General features: G+C 52.7%; 2 protein-coding genes across 3 annotated transcripts; one reads left to right on the forward strand and one right to left on the reverse strand.

Moving 5' to 3' along the window:
• Positions 1-1,482: 1,482 nt before the first annotated feature.
• Positions 1,483-22,026, reverse strand: slco4a1 (solute carrier organic anion transporter family, member 4A1). Of its 2 annotated transcripts, none has more exons than XM_062460387.1 (12): positions 21,593-22,026; positions 11,178-12,210; positions 10,228-10,318; positions 8,276-8,397; positions 7,963-8,074; positions 7,512-7,666; positions 7,103-7,337; positions 6,356-6,518; positions 5,791-5,966; positions 5,067-5,131; positions 4,809-4,957; positions 1,483-2,211 (listed from the first exon to the last, which is right to left on the reverse strand). In XM_062460387.1, the coding sequence occupies exons 2-12, from the start codon at positions 12,022-12,024 to the stop codon at positions 1,966-1,968; spliced, it is 2,361 nt and encodes a 786-aa protein (XP_062316371.1). In that variant the 5' UTR covers positions 12,025-12,210; positions 21,593-22,026; the 3' UTR covers positions 1,483-1,965. The 2 variants fall into 2 exon arrangements, with proteins under 2 accessions (XP_062316371.1, XP_062316370.1); XM_062460386.1 differs by having other exon boundaries at positions 1,484-2,211; positions 7,066-7,324.
• Positions 22,027-22,459: 433 nt separating this feature from the next.
• trim108 (tripartite motif containing 108) lies at positions 22,460-24,901 on the forward strand. Its single transcript, XM_062460396.1, has 2 exons — positions 22,460-22,791; positions 24,106-24,901. The coding sequence occupies exons 1-2, from the start codon at positions 22,567-22,569 to the stop codon at positions 24,751-24,753; spliced, it is 873 nt and encodes a 290-aa protein (XP_062316380.1). The 5' UTR covers positions 22,460-22,566; the 3' UTR covers positions 24,754-24,901.
• The last annotated feature ends 1,013 nt before the right edge of the window (positions 24,902-25,914 follow it).

Below are 25,914 nucleotides of genomic sequence, written 5' to 3' on the forward strand. Positions count from 1 at the left end.
TCATGTGAAATCAAAAACAAAATGAACACATGTATGAATAAATAATAGCAATACAGTAATTGGATTTATAAATAAAATCCTCTGAATAAATAAAGGTGAAACAACAAATAGAGATAGATAAGATCAGGTTAACTCTCATCACTCTTGGCACACACATATATGTTTACTGTTTTTGTTGGTCTTGTTTCTGGGACAGTTGGTCGTGTCTCTGGGGCAGATGGTCGTGTCTCTGGGGCAGTTGGTCATGTCTCTGGGGCAGACGGTCGTGTATCTGGGGCAGTTGGTCATGTCTCTGGGGCAGATGGTTGTGTCTCTGGGGCAGACGGTCGTGTATCTGGGGCAGACGGTCGTGTCTCTGGGGCAGATGGTTGTGTCTCTGGGGCAGATGGTTGTGTCTCTGGGGCAGACGGTCGTGTCTCTGGGGCAGACGGTCGTGTCTCTGGGGCAGATGGTTGTGTCTCTGGGGCAGATGGTCGTGTCTCTGGGGTACATGTCCGTTCCTGCACAGACTCAGTGAGGTCACTCCAGCACCTCTGAGTTACTGTGGATCAGTAGCAGGTGTCAGTATGCAGGAGAACTGAGAGAGAAGGGATATCTGCTGGGGTAATGACAGGTCCAGTAGTAATGTATCTAGGGTAATGACAGGGCCAGTAGTAATGTATCTAGGGTAATGACAGGGCCAGTAGTAATGTATCTAGGGTAATGACAGGGCCAGTAGTAATGTATCTAGGGTAATGACAGGGCCAGTAGTAATGTATCTAGGGTAATGACAGGGCCAGTAGTAATGTATCTAGGGTAATGACAGGGCCAGTAGTAATGTATCTAGGGTAATGACAGGGCCAGTAGTAATGTATCTAGGGTAATGACAGGGCCAGTAGTAATGTATCTAGGGTAATGACAGGGCCAGTAGTAATGTATCTAGGGTAATGACAGGTCCAGTAGTAATGTATCTAGGGTAATGACAGGGCCAGTAGTAATGTATCTAGGGTAATGACAGGGCCAGTAGTAATGTATCTAGGGTAATGACAGGGCCAGTAGTAATGTATCTAGGGTAATGACAGGGCCAGTAGTAATGTATCTAGGGTAATGACAGGGCCAGTAGTAATGTATCTAGGGTAATGACAGGGCCAGTAGTAATGTATCTAGGGTAATGACAGGGCCAGTAGTAATGTATCTAGGGTAATGACAGGGCCAGTAGTAATGTATCTAGGGTAATGACAGGGCCAGTAGTAATGTATCTAGGGTAATGACAGGGCCAGTAGTAATGTATCTAGGGTAATGACAGGGCCAGTAGTAATGTATCTAGGGTAATGACAGGGCCAGTAGTAATGTATCTAGGGTAATGACAGGGCCAGTAGTAATGTATCTAGGGTAATGACAGGGCCAGTAGTAATGTATCTAGGGTAATGACAGGGCCAGTAGTAATGTATCTAGGGTAATGACAGGGCCAGTAGTAATGTATCTAGGGTAATGACAGGGCCAGTAGTAATGTATCTAGGGTAATGACAGGGCCAGTAGTAATGTATCTAGGGTAATGACAGGGCCAGTAGTAATGTATCTAGGGTAATGACAGGGCCAGTAGTAATGTATCTAGGGTAATGACAGGGCCAGTAGTAATGTATCTAGGGTAATGACAGGTCCAGGGGGGGTTAGAAACGCCAGAACTTTACTCAACATTTCTCATGCTTCATAGTCAAGGCTGGGACACAGTGCTTATCACACACACACACAGAGCCCTCTGACAGGAGAGGGTTACCATGCCGACCACTATCAGTCTGGCTCCATCCAGGGCTGACACTCTGAACATCATCTTTTGAAAAACTGTTTGTTTACAGTGGCTCAGACGTCTCCATGGCAACACACAGTGATCTCCTTAGCGCGTGCACACACACACATACACATCCACACACACATTCACACACACACACATTCACACAAGCACTTGCGCTAGGCTGCAGTGTGAGGTCATAAGCGGGCGTGTTCATTGGTGATGATGTGGTCCAGGGGGTGGTCCTTAATGGGGAGGTCACTGCAGTCTTCGCCCACCTTCCCTCCGTCCCCTCCCCCCTCCCTCCTCCCCTCCCCGTCCCCCTCCCTCCCCCCCTCCCTTCCCCCCACCCCTGGGTCCGTACTGTCACAGCTGCTGTGGGGGGACTCCGGGGGGGGCTGGTAGAGAACACTGGCCAACAGGAAGAAGACCGTTCCCAACACCTGGGGGGAGAGACAGGTGAGGGAGGGGAGAGAGAGGTGAGGGAGGGGAGAGACAGGTGGGGGAGGGGAGAGAGAGGTGGGGGAGGGGAGAGAGAGGTGGGGGAGGGGAGAGACAGGTGGGGGAGGGGAGAGAGAGGTGGGGGAGGGGAGAGAGAGGTGAGGGAGGGGAGAGACAGGTGGGGGAGGGGAGAGAGAGGTGAGGGAGGGGAGAGACAGGTGGGGGAGGGGAGAGAGAGGTGGGGGAGGGGAGAGACAGGTGGGGGAGGGGAGAGACAGGTGGGGGAGGGGAGAGAGAGGTGAGGGAGGGGAGAGACAGGTGGGGGAGGGGAGAGAGAGGTGGGGGAGGGGAGAGACAGGTGGGGGAGGGGAGAGAGGTGGGGGAGGGGAGAGAGAGGTGAGGGAGGGGGGAGACAGGTGGGGGAGGGGAGAGAGGTGGGGGAGGGAAGAGACAGGTGGGGGAGGGGAGAGAGAGGTGAGGGAGGGGGGAGACAGGTGGGGGAGGGGAGAGAGAGGTGGGGGGGAGAGAGGTGGGGGAGGGGAGAGAGAGGTGGGGGAGGGGAGAGACAGGTGGGGGAGGGGAGAGAGAGGTGGGGGAGGGGAGAGACAGGTGGGGGAGGGGAGAGAGAGGTGAGGGAGGGGAGAGACAGGTGGGGGAGGGGAGAGAGAGGTGAGGGAGGGGAGAGACAGGTGGGGGAGGGGAGAGAGAGGTGGGGGAGGGGAGAGAGAGGTGGGGGAGGGGAGAGACAGGTGGGGGAGGGGAGAGAGAGGTGGGGGAGGGGAGAGAGAGGTGAGGGAGGGGAGAGACAGGTGGGGGAGGGGAGAGAGAGGTGAGGGAGGGGAGAGACAGGTGGGGGAGGGGAGAGAGAGGTGGGGGAGGGGAGAGACAGGTGGGGGAGGGGAGAGACAGGTGGGGGAGGGGAGAGAGAGGTGAGGGAGGGGAGAGACAGGTGGGGGAGGGGAGAGAGAGGTGGGGGAGGGGAGAGACAGGTGGGGGAGGGGAGAGAGGTGGGGGAGGGGAGAGAGAGGTGAGGGAGGGGGGAGACAGGTGGGGGAGGGGAGAGAGGTGGGGGAGGGAAGAGACAGGTGGGGGAGGGGAGAGAGAGGTGAGGGAGGGGGGAGACAGGTGGGGGAGGGGAGAGAGAGGTGGGGGAGGGGAGAGAGAGGTGGGGGAGGGGAGAGAGAGGTGGGGGAGGGGAGAGACAGGTGGGGGAGGGGAGAGAGAGGTGGGGGAGGGGAGAGACAGGTGGGGGAGGGGAGAGAGAGGTGAGGGAGGGGAGAGACAGGTGGGGGAGGGGAGAGAGAGGTGGGGGAGGGGAGAGACAGGTGGGGGAGGGGAGAGACAGGTGGGGGAGGGGAGAGAGAGGTGAGGGAGGGGAGAGACAGGTGGGGGAGGGGAGAGAGAGGTTAGGGAGGGGGGAGACAGGTGGGGGAGGGGAGAGAGGTGGGGGAGGGAAGAGACAGGTGGGGGAGGGGAGAGAGAGGTGAGGGAGGGGAGAGACAGGTGGGGGAGGGGAGAGAGAGGTGGGGGAGGGGAGAGAGAGGTGGGGGAGGGGAGAGAGAGGTGGGGGAGGGGAGAGACAGGTGGGGGAGGGGAGAGAGAGGTGGGGGAGGGGAGAGACAGGTGGGGGAGGGAAGAGAGAGGTTTGGGAGGGGAGAGAGAGGTGAGGGAGGGGATAGACAGGTGGGGGAGGGGAGAGAGAGGTGGGGGAGGGGAGAGAGAGGTGAGGGAGGGAGGGGGGAGACAGGTGGGGGAGGGGAGAGAGAGGTGGGGGAGGGGGGAGACAGGTGGGGGAGGGGAGAGAGAGGTGGGGGAGGGGAGAGACAGGTGGGGGAGGGAAGAGACAGGTGGGGGAGGGAAGAGAGAGGTTTGGGAGGGGAGAGAGAGGTGAGGGAGGGGAGAGACAGGTGGGGGAGGGGAGAGAGAGGTGGGGGAGGGAAAAACATAGAGAATTAGACTTTTCAGTGATGGTGGATATTGTGAGGTAATGTGGTGAGGTATGTTGTGAGGTAATGTTGTGAGGTAATGTTGTGAGGTAATGTGGTGAGCTATGTTGTGAGGTAATGTGGTGAGGTAATGTTGTAAGGTAATGTTGTGAGGTAATGTGGTGAGGTAATGTGGTGAGGTAATGTTGTGTTGTAATGTGGTGAGGTAATGTGGTGAGGTATGTTGTGAGTTATTGTGGAGAGGTAATGTGGGGAGGTATGTGGTGAGGTAATGTGGTGAGGTAATTTTGTGAGGGAATGTTGTGAGGTAATGTGGTGAGGTAATGTGGTGAGGTAATTTTGTGAGGGAATGTTGTGAGGTAATGTGGTGAGGTATGTGGTGAGTTAATGTGGTGAGGTAATGTGGTGAGGTAATGTGGTGAGGTAATGTGGTGAGGTAATGTGGTGAGGTAATTTTGTGAGGGAATGTTGTGAGGTAATGTGGTGAGGTAATGTGGTGAGGTAATTTTGTGAGGGAATGTTGTGAGGTAATGTGGTGAGGTATGTGGTGAGTTAATGTGGTGAGGTAATGTGGTGAGGTAATGTGGTGAGGTAATGTGGTGAGGTAATGTGGTGAGGTAATTTTGTGAGGTAATGTTGTGAGGTATTCCTACCTTGTAGATGATGCCAGCGATGAGGGTGTATCTGCTCATGGCAGAGTTGTGGTACAGGTAACAGGAGCCCTGCTCCCCACACTGGTCTTGCCACAGCAGGCACGAGATGTCGATCACAGAGCCGAACGCGATGGGGCCAGGGATTCCACCTGTGAGTAGATCACATAGGACAGTATGAACTGCAGACAGTGTGTGTGTGTGTGACACCCAGGCTATCCTACGTTCTCCCCTGTCTGGGTAGAATCCAGGAGAACCTACCTAGAGTCCGAACCACGATCCACTGTATGCCAAGACCGAAGGACCTCTGGCTGTCTGGGACACACCTGTAGGAAGCCAGGGAGGCAGGTCAGACATACACACACACAGGAGTGATGTGTGTATCTATGGGGTGTGGTGTGAATGTGTATATACAGGTAGTGTGTGTCTATGGGGTGTGGTGTGAATGTGTATATACAGGTAGTGTGTGTCTATGGGGTGTGGTGTGAATGTGTATATACAGGTAGTGTGTGTCTATGGGGTGTGGTGTGAATGTGTATATACAGGTAGTGTGTGTCTATGGGGTGTGGTGTGTAGCCTCTTGATTAATGTTTTCTGTTTTAATGTCAATATTATCTTTCCTATTGGCTATGCATTTCTTATAGACTTCAGTCAGTAAAGGTCTGTGTCCTATTGGCTTCAGTCAGTAAAGGTCTGTGTCCTATTGGCTTCAGTCAGTAAAGGTCTGTGTCCTATTGGCTTCAGTCAGTAAAGGTCTGTGTCCTATTGGCTTCAGTCAGTAAAGGTCTGTGTCCTATTGGCTTCAGTCAGTAAAGGTCTGTGTCCTATTGGCTTCAGTCAGTAAAGGTCTGTGTCCTATTGGCTTCAGTCAGTAAAGGTCTGTGTCCTATTGGCTTCAGTCAGTAAAGGTCTGTGTCCTATTGGCTTCAGTAAGTCTAGGTCTGTGTCTAGGGTCTTATTGGCTGCAGCTGCTGAGCCCGCCCACCTGAGCGTGGCGGTGAGGGCGGGGATGGAGCAGAGGAAGGTGAAGGAGATGACCAGGAAGAGGAAGATGAGGAAGGCTGGCATGTGGTGGCAGGTGCTGCTACACTTCCCTGCCGACGCCAGCCCCTCCCCCTCCCACGACACGTTACCCCCCACACAGCCGCAGCTGGAAAACACCTGGGGAACACACACACACACACACACATACACACACACACACACACACACATACACACACACACACACACATACACACACACACACACACATACACACACACACACACACACACATACACACACACATACACACACATACACACACACACACAAACAGGTTGTTTTACTGGCCTAGTGAGGACCAACATTTCACTTGACATTTAAAATCAGGTTATCCCCAATCCCTTATCCCTAATTCCCATCCGTTAACCCCTGACCCTAACCGTAACCCATGACCCTAACCCTTCATGTCATTCTAACCCTAAACTCCTAAAACCCCATGGAAATAGCAATTGAAGTTGTGGAGACCTTGAACAGGTGTGCTACCTGTGGTGCAGGTGGGCGTACCTGTCGGCCGGTGGCGAGGTCGGTGTGGTTGAGGGCGGTGCAGCCAGCGTGGCAGGGGGAGTAGTACATGACTCCATCAGCTCCACACACGGGGTTGTAGCGCTCCCGCACACAGCTGCAGCCTGAGTTACATGCAGCTGTCAGGTTGCCTTCCACCCACGTCCTGGACAGGAGGGAGATACACTTTACTGGTATCATCTGTACAGGACTGGGTGGACGAGGAGAGGAGAGGCTAGGAGAGGGCAGGAGAGGGCAGGAGAGGGCAGGAGAGGAGAGGGCAGGAGAGGAGAGGGCAGGAGAGGCTAGGAGAGGCTAGGTGAGGGAAGGAGAGGCTAGGAGAGGCTAGGAGAGGCTAGGTGAGGGAAGGAGAGGCTAGGAGGCTAGGAGAGGCTAGGAGGCTAGGAGAGGCTAGGAGAGGGCAGGAGAGGCTAGGAGAGGCTAGGAGAGGCTAGGTGAGGGAAGGGGAGGCTAGGAGGCTAGGAGAGGCTAGGAGAGGGCAGGAGAGGCTAGGAGAGGGCAGGAGAGGCTAGGAGAGGCTAGGTGAGGGAAGGAGAGGCTAGGAGGCTAGGAGAGGCTAGGAGAGGGCAGGAGAGGCTAGGAGAGGGCAGGAGAGGCTAGGAGAGGGCAGGAGAGTGCAGGAGAGGCTAGGAGAGGGCAGGAGAGTGCAGGAGAGGAGAGGAGACAAGGTAAGAGGAAACACTGAGAGTCACCTGTGTGTGGGCAGGGTGTAGCTGGGGGGGTCATTACCCTGGTCCTGGTAGGGGGGGTTCTGGGGTGGGCGGTAGGGCGCGGTTACCCCAGCCATGGGCACGTTGGGACAGTGGACAAGGAAGATGAAGACAGCCAGCAGGCTGACCAGGGCACACAGCATGCAGAAGCGGATGATGCCACGGCAACGCAGGTTCATCCTCTTGACGATGTAGCCCCCCAGGAAGGTGCCCCCCCCACCAGCAGGTACCACCATGTAACCTGGAGGGGGGAACTTTACATATTTACAGTTTATACAGAACTGTAAATATAGATTATCAAAGTGACTATGTTTGAGCTATGGTATTCCTTCACCTCCCCCTTGACCTCCTCCTCCTCCACTTCCTCTCCCTCTACCTCTCCTACCTTCTACCTCCCTCCCTCCTCCCCTCGCCTCCCCTCTCCTCACCAAACCAGGTGGCTGCCTCAGAGGCACTGAGGCTGAACTGGGACTCCAGGAACTTGGGTCCGAAGGTGGACATGCCTGCGATGAGCGTGGCCTCGGTCGCCCCCGCCAGACACAGGAACAGGAAGGGAGGGTTCTTCAGCAGCAGCAGCACCGACCTGGGGGGAGGGGGGGAGTGAGAGCGGGGAGGGAGGTAGAGGGGGAGGGAGGGAGGGGGAGGGAGGGTGGAGGTGGAGGGAGGGAGGGAGGGAGGGGGGAGGGAGGGAGAGGGGGAGGATGGGGAGGGAGGGAGGGGGGGGGGGGAGCAGAGTTGCAGGATAGAGGGAGGTGTTTAGAACATGGTTCCTGCTAGTACATAAAATTAACTCCATCCTCCTACACCACATACACACACACACACACACACACACACACACACACACACACACACTGTCTGCAGTTCATACTGTCCTACCTGGGCATGTCCTTGACTGACTTCCCAAACTGGGGGTCGGAGGCTGTGACCTGGCTGCCATCCCTCAGCTGGTGGGCCTCCGACACACGCATGGCCTGGTACTCCTGATAACCTGAGGGGAGGGGGAGGGGAGGGGAGGGGGAGGGGGGGAGGGGGGGGGAGGGGAGGGGGGGAGGGGGGGAGGGGAGGGGGGGGAGGGGAGGGGGAGGGGGGGAGGGGAGGTGGTTGGTAAGAGAGGGAGAGAGAGAGGGGTGCGTGGGGTGTCTTCCTTCACCACAGGAAGACAGTAGTAGTGGTGCAGATGGTGGCTTACCTGGTAGTTGCCGTGGGTAACCCAGGATGGGCAGGGCGATGAGCAGAGCTGCCGCCCCCCCCGCCAGGAAGCCCACCCACCACGCCCCCACCCACAGAGGGTTCTCTGGAGTCAGCTCTGTCCTGCACACACACACACGCACACACACACATGCACACACACACACACACACACACACACACATACACGCACACACACATTGAAAGGAGAAATCTGTTTTTAACCTCGGTTGATTAACGCATTTCTCCTCCAAACCACTAGAGGGCAGTGTTGTCCTGTTATTTGTTAGCTCTGAACTTCTGTCACTGTATTAGACTTAATATGTGAGAAATTAGAGGACTGAGGGACTAGGGGACAGGAGGACTAGAGGACAGGAGGGCTAGGGGACAGGAGGGCTAGAGGAGGACTGGGGACAGGAGGGCTAGGGGACAGGAGGGCTAGAGGACAGGAGGACTAGGGGACAGGAGGGCTAGAAGAGGACTGGGGACAGGAGGGCTAGGGGACAGGAGGGCTAGAGGAAAGGAGGACTAGGGGACAGGAGAGCTAGAGGACAGGAGGGCTAGGGGACAGAAGGACTGGGGGACAGGAGGGCTAGAGGACAGAAGGACTGGGGGAGGACTGGGGGACAGGAGGGCTAGAGGACAGAAGGACTAGGGGACAGGAGGGCTAGAGGACAGAAGGACTGGGGGACAGGATGACTGGGGGAGGACTGGGGGACAGGAGGGCTAGAGGAGGACTGGGGACAGGAGGGTTAGGGGACAGGGGGGCTAGAGGAGGGCTAGGGGACAGGAGGGCTAGGAGACAGGAGGGCTAGGGGACAGGAGGGCTAGAGGACAGGAGGGATAGAGGAGGGCTAGGGGACAGGAGGGCTAGAGGACAGGAGGGATAGAGGAGGGCTAGGGGACAGGAGGGCTAGGGGACAGGAGGGCTAGAGGAGGACTAGGGGACAGGAGGGCTAGAGGACAGAAGGACTGGGGGACAGGATGACTGGGGGAGGACTGGGGGACAGGAGGGCTAGAGGAGGACTAGGGGACAGGAGGGCTAGAGGACAGAAGGACTGGGGGACAGGATGACTGGGGGAGGACTGGGGGACAGGAGGGCTAGAGGAGGACTGGGGACAGGAGGGCTAGGGGACAGGAGGGCTAGAGGACAGGAGGGATAGAGGAGGGCTAGGGGACAGGAGGGCTAGAGGACAGGAGGGATAGAGGAGGGCTAGGGGACAGGAGGGCTAGGGGACAGGAGGGCTAGAGGAGGACTAGGGGACAGGAGGGCTAGAGGACAGAAGGACTGGGGGACAGGATGACTGGGGGAGGACTGGGGGACAGGAGGGCTAGAGGAGGACTAGGGGACAGGAGGGCTAGAGGACAGAAGGACTGGGGGACAGGATGACTGGGGGAGGACTGGGGGACAGGAGGGCTAGAGGAGGATTGGGGACAGGAGGGCTAGGGGACAGGAGGGCTAGAGGAGGATTGGGGACAGGAGGGCTAGGGGACAGGAGGGCTAGGGGACAGGAGGACTGGGGGACAGGATGACTGGGGGAGGACTGGGGGACAGGAGGTCTAGAGGAGGATTGGGGACAGGAGGGCTAGGGGACAGGAGGGCTAGAGGAGGATTGGGGACAGGAGGGCTAGGGGACAGGAGGGCTAGAGGAGGATTGGGGACAGGAGGGCTAGGGGACAGGAGGGCTAGAGGAGGACTGGGGGACAGGAGGGCTAGGGGACAGGAGGACTGGGGGACAGGAGGGCTAGGGGACAGGAGGGCTAGGGGACAGGAGGGCTAGAGGAGGGCTAGGGGACAGGAGGGCTAGAGGAGGACTGGGGACAGGAGGGCTAGGGGACAGGAGGGCTAGAGGAGGACTGGGGACAGGAGGGCTAGGGGACAGGAGGGCTAGAGGAGGACTGGGGACAGGAGGGCTAGAGGAGGGCTAGGGGACTAGGGCAGGATGTCCTGACCTCTGGTGTATCTCGGTGTAGATGTTGAGGAAGTAGCCTCCCAGCAGGTAACCAGCTGCAGGACCCACGATGGCCGCTGTGTAGAAGATTCCTAGAGGAGGACAAAAGAACAGCGTTACATCATTTCCTGTACACCAATTCCTGTTGCGCCTACATTGTACTTCCTGTCTGGGTAAGATGAGAAGAAGTTATTGTTTCTGTGGAGTTCTGTTCTCATGTCACCGGGGGCCAGGGAGGGGGGGGACAGCTGTGATTGGCTCACAGATCAGGTGAGTGGGCGGAACCACTGGTCCTCCGTGGTAACAGGGTGCCTGGGGCAGGTGGCGTGACTACAGGAGCCAGAGAGGGTCAAACTGATAGAGAGCACTGAGGCTGTGGTATTGATCGATGTTGATGGATCAGAGAAAGTGGTGGAGGCCTGGCACACAGACACCCTTACTGGTCCACACACAGCTAGCACAGCTAGCACAGACAAGACCACAGCTAGCACAGCTAGCACAGACAAGACCACAACTAGCACAGCTAGCACAGACAAGACCACAACTAGCACAGCTAGCACAGACAAGACCACAACTAGCACAGCTAGCATAGACAAGACCACAACTAGCACAGCTAGCACAGACAAGACCACAACTAGCACAGCTAGCACAGACAAGACCACAACTAGCACAGCTAGCACAGACAAGACCACAACTAGCACAGCTAGCACAGACAAGACCACAACTAGCACAGCTGGCACAGACAAGACCACAACTAGCACAGCTAGCACAGACAAGACCACAACTAGCACAGCTAGCACAGACAAGACCACAACTAGCACAGCTGGCACAGACAAGACCACAACTAGCACAGCTAGCACAGACAAGACCACAACTAGCACAGCTAGCACAGACAAGACCACAACTAGCACAGCAAACAAGACCTACTGTCACCTGTATAGTCCTACTCACCTATGTAGACAGGTGCGTAGCTGGACTTGACGTTCTCGTCCAGGTATGTGACCCCCAGCGTGTAGAGGGGCGTGGCCCCCACGCCGTGCAGGAACTGCCCCAGCATGAACACGTAGCGGTAGTCCGAGAGCCCGCGTCCCTCGCGGCCCAGGCAGGGGCTGCTGCGGTTGGCCGAGCACAGCCCCGCCCCCTCCCTCTTGCTGACCTGATAGGCCGGTGTGGTGAAGTGTGGCAGGGCGAACACCAGCGAGCCCAGTGCCATCACCAGCACGCCCCAGCCCAGCCAGCGAGGCCTGTGCCCCGTTCCCCCGAAGTAGCTGACGAAGGCCAGGCAGACGCAGGCGGCGATGTCATAGGAACTGGCGATCAGGCCGGCCTGGTAGCTGCGCAGGTCGAAGCGCCGCTCGATGGAGGTGACCACGGTGTTGATGAAGCCGTTGACGATCATGCCCTGCAGGAAGGAGGCCACGCACAGGAAGAACAGCACCCAGCGCGGGGTGTTGAAGGCCTGCACCGCCCGCGGGGTCAGACGGCCCCAGCCGCATAGCTGCTCCGCCTCCTCCGGGACGAACTTCACCCCCAGGGGCGTGTCAGGGTCAGCCGGCCCGTACGGGTGGCCTGCCGGAGGACTGGGCTGGCTGAGGAGGCCCCTGGCTCCCTTGGAGGATGCATCTCCGGAGGGACTTCCAGGGCTCTCGGGGTCCGAGCCCAGGGGACTGCCCGCCTGGGAGTCCACGGGGCTCGGGGTGTCCAGGGAGGAGGCTCCCTGGGACGGGGGCCAGTCCTGGAGGTCCAGCAACTCCTGCTTGGAGCTGAAGGAGGCGTCTCCGTTCAGGAGAACTGGCATCTGTCTGGGGGGGGGGGGGAGTGACCTGATCGGGCTGATCAGATGGTCTGGTTGTGTTATGAGGAGTGACAGAGGAGGAGAAGAGGGGCGTTAGGGGGAGGCTGCAGGGAGGGAGGAAAGGGAGGTGCTGGGCTCTACAGGGAGGGAACAAGATCTGCCGCTCTGTGGCTTCTGGGTAGGGTCATCCTGGACAGGAAGAGAGAGGGAGGAGGACAGGAGGAGAGAGGGAGAGGGAGAGGGGAAGAGAGAGGGAGGAGGACAGGAGGAGAGAGGGAGAGGGGAAGAGAGAGGGAGGAGGACAGGAGGAGACAGGGAGGAGAAAGGGGAGGAGAGCGTAGGAGAGAAGGAGGAGAGAGGGAGAGGGGTGGAGAAAAAAATAGAAAAAGAGACGGAGAGAAAAAGAGAGAGATGAGAGGGAAAAACACAATTAGCTCATCATGACAATGTTCTGGAAAACAACACCGTAACCACAACACCGTCAAACACCAAATATTGCACACAGAGTCCGATCTGTTCTTTGGAGACATGGCATATCTGAACGTGTGTGGTGCTGCCAGGCCGTTACAGTGGCCCAGAGAGCCAGCACTGTCAGGAGGCACAGAGGACCAGCACTGTCAGGAGGCACAGAGGACCAGCACTGTCAGGAGGCACAGAGGACCAGCACTGTCAGGAGGCCCAGAGGACCAGCACTATCAGGAGGCCCAGAGGACCAGCACTGTCAGGAGGCCCAGAGGACCAGCACTGTCAGGAGGCCCAGAGGACCAGCACTGTCAGGAGGCACAGAGGACCAGCACTGTCAGGAGGCCCAGAGGACCAGCACTATCAGGAGGCCCAGAGGACCAGCACTGTCAGGAGGCCCAGAGGACCAGCACTATCAGGAGGCCCAGAGGACCAGCACTGTCAGGAGGCCCAGAGGACCAGCACTGTCAGGAGGCCCAGAGGACCAGCACTATCAGGAGGCCCAGAGGACCAGCACTGTCAGGACAAAGCCTGAGCGCATTAAGCTGGAGGCCTGTACAGAACCAACACACTCAGCTCCACCGGCCTGGTACCCTGCCATTGCCAGACAGGCAGACAGACAGACAGGCAGACAGACAGGCAGACAGTGAGTTTGCTGGACCTCCTTCTCCTCCATTATCTAATTCTTTTATTTACCTATTTTTCCCTCTCTATCACCCTCTTCTTGATTCTCCTCCCTCTCCCCCATATCCTCCCTCTCCCCTCTCCCCTCTCCTCCCTCTCCCCCTATCCTCCCTCTCCCCTCTCCCCTCTCCTCCCTCTCCCCCCTATCCTCCCTCTAACCTCTCCTCCCTCTCCCCCCTATAGACCCTCTCCCCTCTCCTCCCTCTCTCCCCTCTCTTCCCTCTCTCCCCCCTCTCCTCCCTCTCCCCCCTATCGTCCCTCTCCCCCCCATCTCCTCCCTCTCGCTAACTTTCCATCCCACCCACGAAGCGCTGCAGGAAGTGACAGTTGATGTAGTTTGAATACTATCGTGTTCTGTTACTTTGCTAATCTTGAGCCTCATAAATGGAAATGTTGAAATGTGCAAGTCCTGGTGGCCAAGAGGTACTTGAGGTCATGACCTTTGCAGGACCAGAACACTACACAACCCAGAATCACACAACCACAGATACATTTATTCATTTAGCAGACTGTTTTATCCAAAGTGACTTACGAAAGCTGTAATACACCTGTGTGTATAAACAGTAGATGCATTGCTTATTAAAATGATCTTGATCTGGTTTAGCAAACCGTCTTTTAGTTGTGGATTAGCAACAGCTCATCAAACAGCCCTAAACATGACTCCCATTTGAATCTTTCCTTGAAAAAAGCATATTTAAAATAGGTGTAGCTAGCTAGAAAAGGCCATTTTGCTTCTTGTTTAAAAAAAAACATTATTTATGTTGAAGTCCAACTGCTTTGTAATGTTGGAGAAGGAAGAGAGCAGTCAGTGTTCTTCACCTCCAGATCTGAGAGGTTTGCTGACTAGTAGAGGAGTCGCCCTGTCAGACCACGTTTACCTCTCGTGTTTCATCTATTTTGAGATACTCTTAAGAAAATCCTCTTATCTTGTTCAGCTTTGTTCAGCTCCTCCTCCCCTCTCTCCTCCTTCCCTCTCTCCTCCTTGCCTCTTCTCTCTCTCCTCTCCTAATAAGTACACATAAACAATTACAACAACTTGAGATTAAACAACTAAAGGTTTCCCCTACCTGCACTTCACAACATGGCCGTCAGCTAACAGTCCCAAACAAGAGAGAGAGCTGGAGGAGAGGACAGAGAGAGAGTCAGAGAGAGAGAGAGACAGAGAGAGACAGAGAGAGACAGAGAGAGTCAGAGAGAGTCAGAGAGAGACAGAGAGAGTCAGAGAGAGACAGAGAGAGACAGAGAGAGTCAGAGAGAGACAGAGAGAGACAGAGAGAGACAGAGAGAGTCAGAGAGAGACAGAGAGTCAGAGAGTCAGAGAGAGACAGAGAGAGTCAGAGAGAGACAGAGAGACAGAGAGAGACAGAGAGAGTCAGAGAGAGACAGAGAGTCAGAGAGTCAGAGAGAGTCAGAGAGAGACAGAGAGAGACAGAGAGAGACAGAGAGAGACAGAGAGAGTCAGAGAGAGACAGAGAGAGTCAGAGAGAGACAGAGAGACAGAGAGAGACAGAGAGAGACAGAGAGAGACAGAGAGAGTCAGAGAGAGACAGAGAGAGACAGAGAGAGACAGAGAGAGACAGAGAGAGTCAGAGAGAGACAGAGAGAGACAGAGAGACAGAGAGAGACAGAGAGAGACAGAGAGAGACAGAGAGAGTCAGAGAGAGTCAGAGAGAGTCAGAGAGAGACAGAGAGACAGAGAGAGACAGAGAGAGTCAGAGAGTCAGAGAGAGTCAGAGAGAGACAGAGAGAGTCAGAGAGAGACAGAGAGACAGAGAGAGACAGAGAGAGACAGAGAGAGTCAGAGAGAGTCAGAGAGAGACAGAGAGAGTCAGAGAGAGACAGAGAGACAGAGAGAGACAGAGAGAGACAGAGAGACAGAGAGAGACAGAGAGAGACAGAGAGACAGAGAGAGACAGAGAGAGTCAGAGAGTCAGAGAGAGTCAGAGAGAGTCAGAGAGAGTCAGAGAGAGACAGAGAGACAGAGAGAGACAGAGAGAGACAGAGAGAGACAGAGAGACAGAGAGAGACAGAGAGAGTCAGAGAGTCAGAGAGAGTCAGAGAGAGTCAGAGAGAGTCAGAGAGAGACAGAGAGACAGAGAGAGACAGAGAGAGACAGAGAGAGACAGAGAGAGACAGAGAGTCAGAGAGAGACAGAGAGACAGAGAGAGACAGAGAGAGACAGAGAGTCAGAGAGAGTCAGAGAGAGGAGTCTCATAATATGAGCCGGTCTCTACAACTCCAAGCTTCTTAAACCCTGACGCTGAGACAATCAGACGCCTGCTGGTGACATCTTGTCATGGAAATTTGGAATACAGTTATAATATGTGTGTTTCATATATGAGGAATGTGTTTTAATGGAAGTCTAAAGTTGCCTAAGAAGAGTCAACTCCATTTGGTAGAGATGCCATTTGCAGTTTATGACACCTGGGGAGGAGGAGACAGCTGGTCTGGAGACAGTGTGGATTCAACTGTATTGTTATTGTGATCTGAGGGAGCAGTTTAACTGATCAAGCTGCTCTGATGTGTTGCATTGGGTGGGGTTAATCAAATACTTGTTTGAAGTTGCCCACACAAAGAACAGTTGACCATTTGACTGGTGAACTCCTGTGGTTTTACTATCTAACCCTAACCCTAACCCTTTTGGGAGTCAGGTGGCTGAGCGGTGAGGGAATCGGGCTAGTAATCCAAAGGTTGCCAGTTCGATTCCCAGGTCATGCCAACTGACGTTGTGTCCTTGGGCAAGGCACTTCACCCTACTTGCCTCGGGGGAATGTCCCTGTACTTACTGTAAGTCGCTCTGGATAAGAGCGTCTGCTAAATGACTAAATGTAAATGTAAATCTACTGGTTTGGGGAGAGATGCCACATCTAAGAACTGTGGTATAAAGTCAAACTGTCACTGAGCAGTGCTGACCAATCACAGAGTTCAGAGGAACCATTTGATGTAAAGTTTATATAAGGCAGGGTTTTGGGGTTGTTCTTCATCACTCTGGCGAACGACCTGTGGCTAGCACCTCCTTCGTTATGACTGATCACAAAGTACTTTGTTAATTCATGATCTGTATAAGCAAAATAACATTTATTGTAACCGCCATCTCTTGACTATTCAAATCTACACAGTGCCGCTAGAATTTTTCCTTTACACATCTTTAACCCTGCTGATAGCCCACCTTGACACACTCACACACACACACCCTGGAACCATCACACACACACCCCGACACACTCACACAGACACACACACTCACACAGACACACACACTCTCACACAGACACACACACAGAGACACACACAGACACACACAAAATAATCCTCCTTTCAAATCATGCTCGGTGGTTAAATGTGTTTGTTTGTGCAAAAGTGCAAATAGTGTGTGTGTGGGGGGGGGGCTGGGTGTGTGTGTGTGTGTGGGGGGGGCTGTGTGTGTGTGTGTGTGTGTGGGGGGGGGGGGGGCTGGGTGTGTGTGTGTGTGTGTGGGGGGCTGGGTGTGTGTGTGTGTGTGTGGGGGGGGGCTGGGTGTGTGTGTGTGTGTGGGGGGGGGGGCTGGGTGTGTGTGTGTGTGGGGGGGGGGGCTGGGTGTGTGTGTGTGTGTGTGTGTGTGTGTGTGTGTGTGTGGGCTGGGTGTGTGTGTGTGTGTGTGTGTGTGGGCTGGGTGTGTGTGTGTGTGTGTGTGTGGGCTGGGTGTGTGTGTGTGTGTGTGGGCTGGGTGTGTGTGTGTGTGTGTGTGTGTGGGCTGGGTGTGTGTGTGTGTGGGCTGGGTGTGTGTGTGTGTGTGTGTGTGTGTGTGTGGGCTGGGTGTGTGTGTGTGTGTGTGTGTGTGTGTGTGTGTGTGTGGGCTGGGTGTGTGTGTGTGTGTGTGTGTGTGGGCTGGGTGTGTGTGTGTGTGTGTGTGTGTGGGCTGGGTGTGTGTGTGTGTGTGTGTGTGTGGGCTGGGTGTGTGTGTGTGTGTGTGTGTGTGGGCTGGGTGTGTGTGTGTGTGTGTGTGTGTGGGCTGGGTTATCCTGTACTGGTGCTTGTCTTGGAGCCAGCAACCTTTCCTCCTCTTTGGTAAACACTGTTGTGTTTCAAGTGTGTGTGTATGTGTGTGTGTGTGTGTGTGAGAGTTGCTTCAGTTTGTCCCTTACAACATCAGCTGGGCCTGGACAGTACCATAACCCTACCTACACCTTACCTTGACCTTACTGTGACCCTACCATAACCCTACCTACACCTTACCTTGACCTTACTGTGACCCTACCATGACCCTACCTACACCTTACCTTGACCTTACTGTGACCCTACCATAACCCTACCTACACCTTACCTTGACCTTACTGTGACCCTACCATAACCCTACCTACACCTTACTGTGACCCTACTGTGACCCTACCATGACCCTACCTACACCTTACCTTGACCTTACTGTGACCCTACCATAACCCTACCTACACCTTACTGTGACCCTACCATAACCCTACCTACACCTTACCTTGACCTTACTGTGACCCTACCATGACCCTACCTACACCTTACCTTGACCTTACTGTGACCCTACCATAACCCTACCTACACCTTACCTTGACCTTACTGTAACCCTACCATAACCCTACCATAACCTTACCTTGACCTTACTGTGACCCTACCATAACCCTACCATAACCTTACCTTGACCTTACTGTGACCCTACCATGACCCTACCTACACCTTACCTTGACCTTACTGTGACCCTACCATGACCCTAACTACACCTTACCTTGGCCCTGCTGTGACCCTATGCTGTTCCTACTGTGACCGCTAGCAAAGCGGTCACCTGGGAGGCCAGGTCCAAAGCATTCTGGGAAGTTGAGCTAACAGGGAACATGTTATTAGCTGCTTAGTCACTATTCCTATTGTTGTGTCCTGAGGGCCTCCTATCTCAGGTCCCCCTATCCACACGCACACACACACACATATACACACACACACATACACACACACACACACACACATATACACACACACACAGCTAATATTGCTAATTGTCAGCCTTCCATGACTCAACACAAGACACAACCACCAGCAGAAACACACACAGGGTACTGCAAACGCAAATGAGATGTCTCACAACATTCTGTATGTTTTTCCTAAACACACATCCACAACCATAGGACTTTACACAGAACAAAGTATCTGAATAGAGGAACCAGAAAAAAGGAAGTTAATTGTGAAAGGTTTTTGTTAGATACGTTAAGGGGGAGGGAACTCGACATGGGGATGACTAACAGCTCATCATCGTCATGGTGACCTCAGGAGCTTTCCTGGGTCTGTGATAGTGATGGTTACCAAGCGACTGACTTACAGTATACTGAGAAAAGAGAAGTACAAACATACATGTATTATGAGAATATATCAAATCTGCACATTTCAAGCACACATCCAACTGTGTAGATAAAGATAAAGAATAAAAAAAAAAGATAAAGATGATTTAATTATTTTACATAATTACGAAGAGAAAAACGAAGTATTCTCTTGTTCTGCTTGCGACATAGAGCACACCTGTCCCTTCCCTGGGCCCAGGAGCAGAGCTGGGGTCTCTGCATCACAGGAGCAGAGCTGGGGTCTCTCTCCATCACAGGAGCAGAGCTGGGGTCTCTCTCCATCACAGGAGCAGAGCTGGGGTCTCTGCATCACAGGAGCAGAGCTGGGGTCTCTGCATCACAGGAGCAGAGCTGGGGTCTAATCACACCTTATCAACCCAGAGACACAGGTGCTACCAGGTGCAGAGTCTTCAGAGCTAGAATTTAGCAGGGGTCATAAGGGTTGGATGGGTTGTAGGGGTTGGATGGGTCGTAGGGGTTGGATGGGTCATAGGGGTCAGGGGGGTCAGAGTCAAGGAACAGTCTGTGTTGACCAGACACACTGGATCTGGAGTGAAGTATTCTGAGATACACCCGTCCACCCTCAACTTGCTTATTAGACACACACACACACTGACACACAATACACTCATGCACACACAATACACACACTCACAAACCTCAACCGCTTATTAGACACACAATAAATACACTCACAAACCCAAACCTGCTTATTAGACACACACAGACACTCAGTACACACACTCATTTCTCACAGTGCAGTCTGAGTTCACCATGAGTCACTGAGGTTTCAACCAACAACCCCATCAATACACACACACACACATCTACACACTCAGTACACACGCACTCCTACACACTCAGTACACACACACACCTACACACACAGTACACACACACACACACTCCTACACACTCAGTACACACACACACACTCCTACACACACAGTACACACACACACACACTGATACACACTCACACACTCCTACACACTCAGTACACACACACACACACACATACTCCTACACACTCAGTACACACACACACACACTGATACACACTCAGTACACACACACACTCCTACACACACAGTACACACACGCACCCTCAGTGTTGGGAAAAGGAGTGGAGCTCTGTGATTGGTGTGACTACACTGACCACCACGCTGTCCCCGGCTCAACATACACATCATCAATGTTTCATGTACTTGTAATCACTTGGAGTGTCTGTGTGTGTGGGGGGGGGGGATTAACACCAGGGTCACCAGGAGGAGGGGGGGGAGGAGGAGGAGGGGGGGAGGAAGAGGAGGATGGGGGGAGGAGGAGGGGGGGGAGGAGGAAGAGGGGGGAGGAGGAGGGGGGGGAGGAGGATGGGGGGGAGGAGGAGGAGGGGGGAGGAGGAGGGGGGGGAGGAGGAGGAGGGGGGGAGGAAGAGGAGGATGGGGGGAGGAGGAGGGGGGGAGGAGGAGGAGGGGGGAGGAGGAGGAGGAGGGGGGAGGAGGAGGGGGGGGAGGAGGAGGAGGAGGGGGAGAGGAAGAGGAGGATGGGGGGAGGAGGAGGGGGGGGAGGAGGAGGAGGGGGGGGAGGAGGAGGAGGGGGGGAGGAGGATGGGGGGAGGAGGAGGAGGGGGGAGGAGGAGGGGGGGGGAGGAGGAGGAGGGGGGAGGAAGAGGAGGATGGGGGGAGGAGGAGGGGGGGGGGGAGGAGGGGGGGAGGAAGAGGAGGATGGGGGGAGGAGGAGGGGGGGAGGAGGAGGAGGGGGGAGGAGGAGGGGGGGGAGGAGGAGGAGGGGGGGAGGAAGAGGAGGATGGGGGGAGGAGGGGGGGGGAGGAGGAGGAAGAGGAGGAGGGGAGGATGCTCATCCTAATCTAGCTGACACAACAGACCAAGCAGGAGACCAGGAAATATCAACTAGTGTAGAAATAATCCACCACACTAGTCTTTGGTAATGATTTTCCTATTAATAACTTGACAAGTATGCTTCTTTCTGATATGACCTTACTGTGTGGAACAGAACAGAAACATGTGAGTGAGGGGTGAACAGACCTGGTATGTATAAGAGTGGATGTTACTGTGACCAGCTCCTGTGTGCTTAACAAAACAGTTCACATGATCACAAAGTTCACTTTGTTTAACAGTTTACAAACCGTTTACAATCTGTTTGACCCAAGGGACGCTTCCGCATCTGGGAGCCAGCTGGGGCGCGCGCAGGTGTAACCGTCTGGTCGAGCTCAACTCCCGACATCAATGTGAGTGAAATTAAGCGAAGCGCGTGGCGGTGTTGCTTGATTGCACAAACAAACAAAGGATTGGAGGAAACCCCCCGCAACCACATCACCTAAGATTAAGGTCCGTGGCGCGTGGATCAGGCATAATTCAGTTTAGTGTGAATCAGGATCACGCGGAGGCAAATGACCCTGGCAGGAGGAGCTGCCCAAGCCGTAGCTCCTGTTATGCAACATGTTCATATACTTGCATGGTTTGTGATTGAAATATCAATTGGTACTGAAATATACCGCTAATCATGCAAAAAATAACGAAAACAAACGTTTTCTGAATATGATTTCAGATGTGGGAATACGTTCTACATGCTATGATTATTCACTGGTTTTAATAGGCTACTAAATAGCCTATTCTTAATCCATAATGTGACATTATGGCGGGTTATGAAATCATGCTGCTTTTAACAGTAAAATAATACCGAACACTTTTGCCTACGCCTCGCGGATTAGCTGGGAAGCACGCTCGAGATGGATTAGACAGACGCAGATGTTGTTGATCAGAACAACGGGCCTTTTGTCTGTTTATCAACCGCGATTAAAACAACTGCAACGGACGAAAGGCAGGCCGTTTAACAAGACATTCAGCTCTGATAGAGACGTCCCGCGAAGCAGAGTAAATCATCCGTTACCGTGTGAGGTTGTATAGCATGTGCGCCACACTGCTCGTGTCCAGACACGTTGATGGGAGCCACAGCCCGCCCTACGCGTGCGGCTGCTGATGCTGCTCCACAGGCGCGAGAGCATCACTGATACGACCCTCTATGCTACCCATGTGAAAAACGAATAATGAAATATTTAAGATACTCACCTGTAGATATCCAGCTACCGAATGAGCTTTGTAAATAAAATAAAATAAAATTTTAAAAACACAATGTTACATTTCCAACCCGTGAAATCCTTGATATCCTTTTTATTCTCCCTCTCTCCTCTCCCTCTCACCCGCGTGCTACAGTTTTAACGGCGATGGCGGCAGCGTCTATCGGTCGCTAAGCGCTCTTGAGTCCGCGAATTCAAAGGAGCTGATGTCGCCCAATGATCATCAACCTCTCGTGGCGCTACCGCCGCTCGACCAATTGCCGGTAGATGAGTGGAGCGGATGACAGTTTATCAGAATGACTCGGCGGGTCTGTGGCTCCGCCGTGACCTATCTTTCTCAGAAATCTAAACGTAAATGATGATGAAAATATATTTCCGCAAGCGCACACATAACCACGGCGGTAAGGGCTCGAGCTGCTGCAGTCAGTACATTACATACAGTATCTGACAGGTGCCTAGAAAAAGTCTCGTTCTCAGAACGCACCCAGCCTCGGCCACACGGAAAAGGCACGTGCATATCTTTATCCCAGTGTTGAAGTAATAGAAGTAGTCTAACCGTCTTGTAGAAGGTCTGGAAGGACGTGGACTTGACACGTGTCATATGAAGCTCTGGATTCTAGAATATTCTGCTCAGTTTTATTGGGTGTTGGGGGTTCATTGGGGTGTTTCGGATTCTATTGTGGTATTCTGGATTATATTGTGTACAGTGTAGTTTAGGATGTGTGTATTCTTTTTATAAGAGTGTCTTTAATATGAACAGTTTGTTACAAACGTTTTTTCTGGAAGTATCCGCTAGATGGCGATGTTGCGCTTCTCTTGACGTACCAGAAAAGTTACTACGTGGTGATTTTTCACTACGTAGTTCCAATTCTTCCTGTTTAGACATGCGTTAGGTTTCGTTTAGTCGTGAAGGAGGAAGTTCCCTCATTCAGGTTGTGAAGTCCCTGAGACACACAGCTGCTGGACATGGCCTCTGCTTCCTACAGGGCTGAGCTCACCTGCTCCGTCTGTCAGGACATCTTCACTGATCCAGTCAGCCTCACCTGTGGTCACTCCTTCTGTAGGGAATGTGTGACCGGCTCCCCAGGACAGAGAGCATGTCCGTGCTGCCAGGCTGTCTACGCGGCTAATCTGACCACCAACCTCACCCTGAAGAAGCTGGCCGACACGGCGAAGGAGGACAAGAACAAGGTGAGTTTGAACTTTGACATGGGAACTGAGTTAGTGTGTGTGTGTTCAACATTGGTATTAAACCAGTCTCAACCCGTCCGACACTGCTAGACTGACTAGCCGCCGTGACATGGCCGCGCCCGACCAGCACAATCACACGGCTGCTGGCACCTTATCAGCACAAGCCACTGATGTAGAAGAATATGTAGGCCTACTACGTTTTTGATCAATTTTTTCAAAGTTTGAAACGGCACTGGAACTCAACAAGGTTTGATGCAAAGTGTTTATTAGAATTCAGAGTGACAACAAACGTGAGCAGATCCCGGGATCAGACAAAAATATTTCTCCGGACATTCCTCTTATATATATCAAAACCTTTCTGCATTTTCTGTAATTTTGCTATTGGTAAAATATTGTTTGTCACAGATGCATCATGCATTTCCCACACCATTGGTCTCTTACTCTAGGGGCTTCAGATTACAGATGCATAGTAAACTCTCCTATTTTTTAGGCCTGCTCTGACATTGAAGACCAGCTGCACTAGATTCCTGGGCATAGGGCCGGAAATTTGCCTCATGATATCTGGGTCTTGTAGTTTTCTGGATGGAAGAAGTATATACACAGTCTTCTCTCGCCCTCAGCCCCTAATTATCCAGATTTGCACTTTGGGCTTAATATCTTCTACATATTAGTGGCAATACTACTCAGTTAACAGCTTTGCATCTGGTTTTCAGTAATATAGCATATAAAAGTATAAAAGGTGATTGAAAGGTTCATTTTCAATCATATAAATCCATAATAATTACCCATCCTCATAATTACAACAGTGTGATGTTTTTCCACAACACCACATACAACAGGTCATAAGCTATACAACCACATATAGCCTATATTCTTTAAAAACGGCCACAACACAGCCAGTTTAGTCATCTGTAGGTTGTTGTCAAGGATGTGTAGTGCGGGGTTGGACCCAAATGCAGGAGAGCCGGCAGGCAGAGTCCGAAACAAGGTTTATTTGACACACACTTATGTTTCCATAGAAATAGCAGAAACAGACTTGGAATATGTCTCTTTGCACTTTTAAAATACATTTGACTAAATGACAAATAATGTATATTAATACTGTAATTAAATGTATTCTTTTTTTGTAAAGTTTTTACTCAACAAGCCGGTATATTATTTATCATTTACAATGTCAAATGCAATATATAAGACTAGTTTACTACTTGTAGACAATTTATATAGTATAAAATAATTTGTAGTTGATGTGTGTTAAACACTATGATGAATAACAGCAGGTTAACCAGCGCTGATCGTGGTGTTTCTCTCCAAAAGGCGAGTTCCTGGATGTGTGCAGAGCATGAAGAGAAACTGAAGCTGTTCTGTGAGACCGACCAGCAGCTGGTCTGTGTCATATGCAGAGATGGGGAGGAGCATAACGGACACAAGTTTAAACCAATCAAAGAAGCAGCCCAGATGAGGAAGCAGGGACTAGAAGACACTATGCAGCTCCTCATTGGTAAAAAGAGAACCACAGAAGACCTGATCAAAACACAGGAAGGAGAGAAGACGAAACTCAAGCAGAAGACCCAGCAGCTAAAGGTCCAGATCAGCTGCCAGTTCGATGAGATGCAGCAGTTCCTGAAGAGGAGGCAGAAGGAGATCCAGGAGGAGTTGGAGCAGAAGAACAAGGAGGCTCTGAAGGAGATGGAGGTGAATCTAGAGAGGCTGAAGACCCACCTGTCTGAGGGGAGGGAGAGGGAGAACTGGATGAGGTCTGAAGGAGAAGTGTCTGAACCTGAAGCCTTCCTGAAGGGCTGGACGGAGAAGATGACAGAGCAGCCGTCCAGAGCAGCTAAGATGACGCTGGTACCTGGGTCTCTGTCCTTCAGCCCCTACAGCAGTCACCTGCAGTTCCTCGTCTGGAAGGAGATGCTACGCTGCCCGACAGACTCATCATGGCACCAGGAAATACAAATCTGACCGTCTCTGACGATGGACGCAGTATGTACAGCCAATCATCATTTGACTTCACACACAACCTTATGTTTAGAACTCAATTTCCTACACCAACTAGTTCCCAGAGGTTCTCTTCAGGCCAGCCAGACTGTGCTGTGAGCGCTTCCTTCCCCAGCGGGCAGCATTACTGGGAGGTGGAGGTGGGGCTGGGGGCTCTCTGGGAGGTGGGCGTGATGCAGAACAACCTCATAACTGCTCTCTGGTATGATGGTAAACAATATCTAATCAAACAGGACGGGGGTACAGCTAGCCCTTCTTCCCCGGTCACAGACGCACCTCGTAAGATAGGCGTTTACCTCAACTGTGAGACCAGTGAGCTGTCGTTCTACAACGCAGACAATTCGATGCTGATTCATACTGTAGTTACTGGTATGCAGAATGTAGCTCCCTACTGTGCTGTTGGTTATGATGGGGTGAGTCCAGACCCTCTGAAGATCTGCTGGTACTGAATGCTGGTACTGAAGTCCAGACCCTCTGAAGATCTGCTGGTACTGAAGTCCAGACCCTCTGAAGATCTGCTGGTACTGAAGTCCAGACCTGGAATTGAACGTCACTGTGCTTGGGGTTTTCAGAAGGTGTGATAAAAAAGGAAAAGCGACACTGATATTGGTAACACTGACATAAATAAACATAACTGCTGCATGTCATTAGCGTGAATAAGTGGGATACTTTAAATGAACTGAGAATAAATGTCAATCGGAAACGAGAATTTCTTTTCTATAATGTTTTTGCTATTTTTACATAAAGCCATCGTCATACATAGTCGTCAATGCTTTAATATTTGAATAGAGGCTTTGGCATACAGGTATTGTCTAATTTGTTGTGTTGTTGGAAATCATGTTTAAAGGATGAAACAGGGATTTAGCTATGGAATACCTTGAACTCAAAATGTGTAAAACATGTTTTTCTAATCTCATATGAACTAAATAAAATGTGATTAATTACTTTCTTCTTTAACCTTACAGTATGTAACTCATTATATATAACCAAGACGTAAATAACATAAATATTAATAGGCCGTAGGATCTACTTCAGTGCTCCATGGCAGGACTGGATGATGTAATAACCACAGCCCCATAGCCTGAGTGAGAGAGAGAGAGAGAGAGAGAGAGAGAGAGAGCTGGT

The sequence above is a fragment of the Osmerus eperlanus genome, chromosome 4 (genome assembly GCF_963692335.1).
Source record: "Osmerus eperlanus chromosome 4, fOsmEpe2.1, whole genome shotgun sequence".
Classification (NCBI taxonomy): domain Eukaryota; kingdom Metazoa; phylum Chordata; class Actinopteri; order Osmeriformes; family Osmeridae; genus Osmerus; species Osmerus eperlanus.

Excerpts from the sequence above, each read along its gene's own strand:
- trim108 (XM_062460396.1), top strand. The coding sequence starts at position 22,567 with ATGGCCTCTGCTTCCTACAGGGCTGAGCTCACCTGCTCCGTCTGTCAG. Across the intron at positions 22,792-24,105 it reads CGAAGGAGGACAAGAACAAG|GCGAGTTCCTGGATGTGTGC; the intron begins GTGAGTTTGAAC and ends TCTCTCCAAAAG.
- slco4a1 (XM_062460386.1), bottom strand. The coding sequence starts at position 12,024 with ATGCCAGTTCTCCTGAACGGAGACGCCTCCTTCAGCTCCAAGCAGGAG. Across the intron at positions 6,519-7,065 it reads TACACCCTGCCCACACACAG|GACGTGGGTGGAAGGCAACC; the intron begins GTGACTCTCAGT and ends CCTCCTGTCCAG. Across the intron at positions 5,967-6,355 it reads ACCTCGCCACCGGCCGACAG|GTGTTTTCCAGCTGCGGCTG; the intron begins GTACGCCCACCT and ends TGTGTTCCCCAG.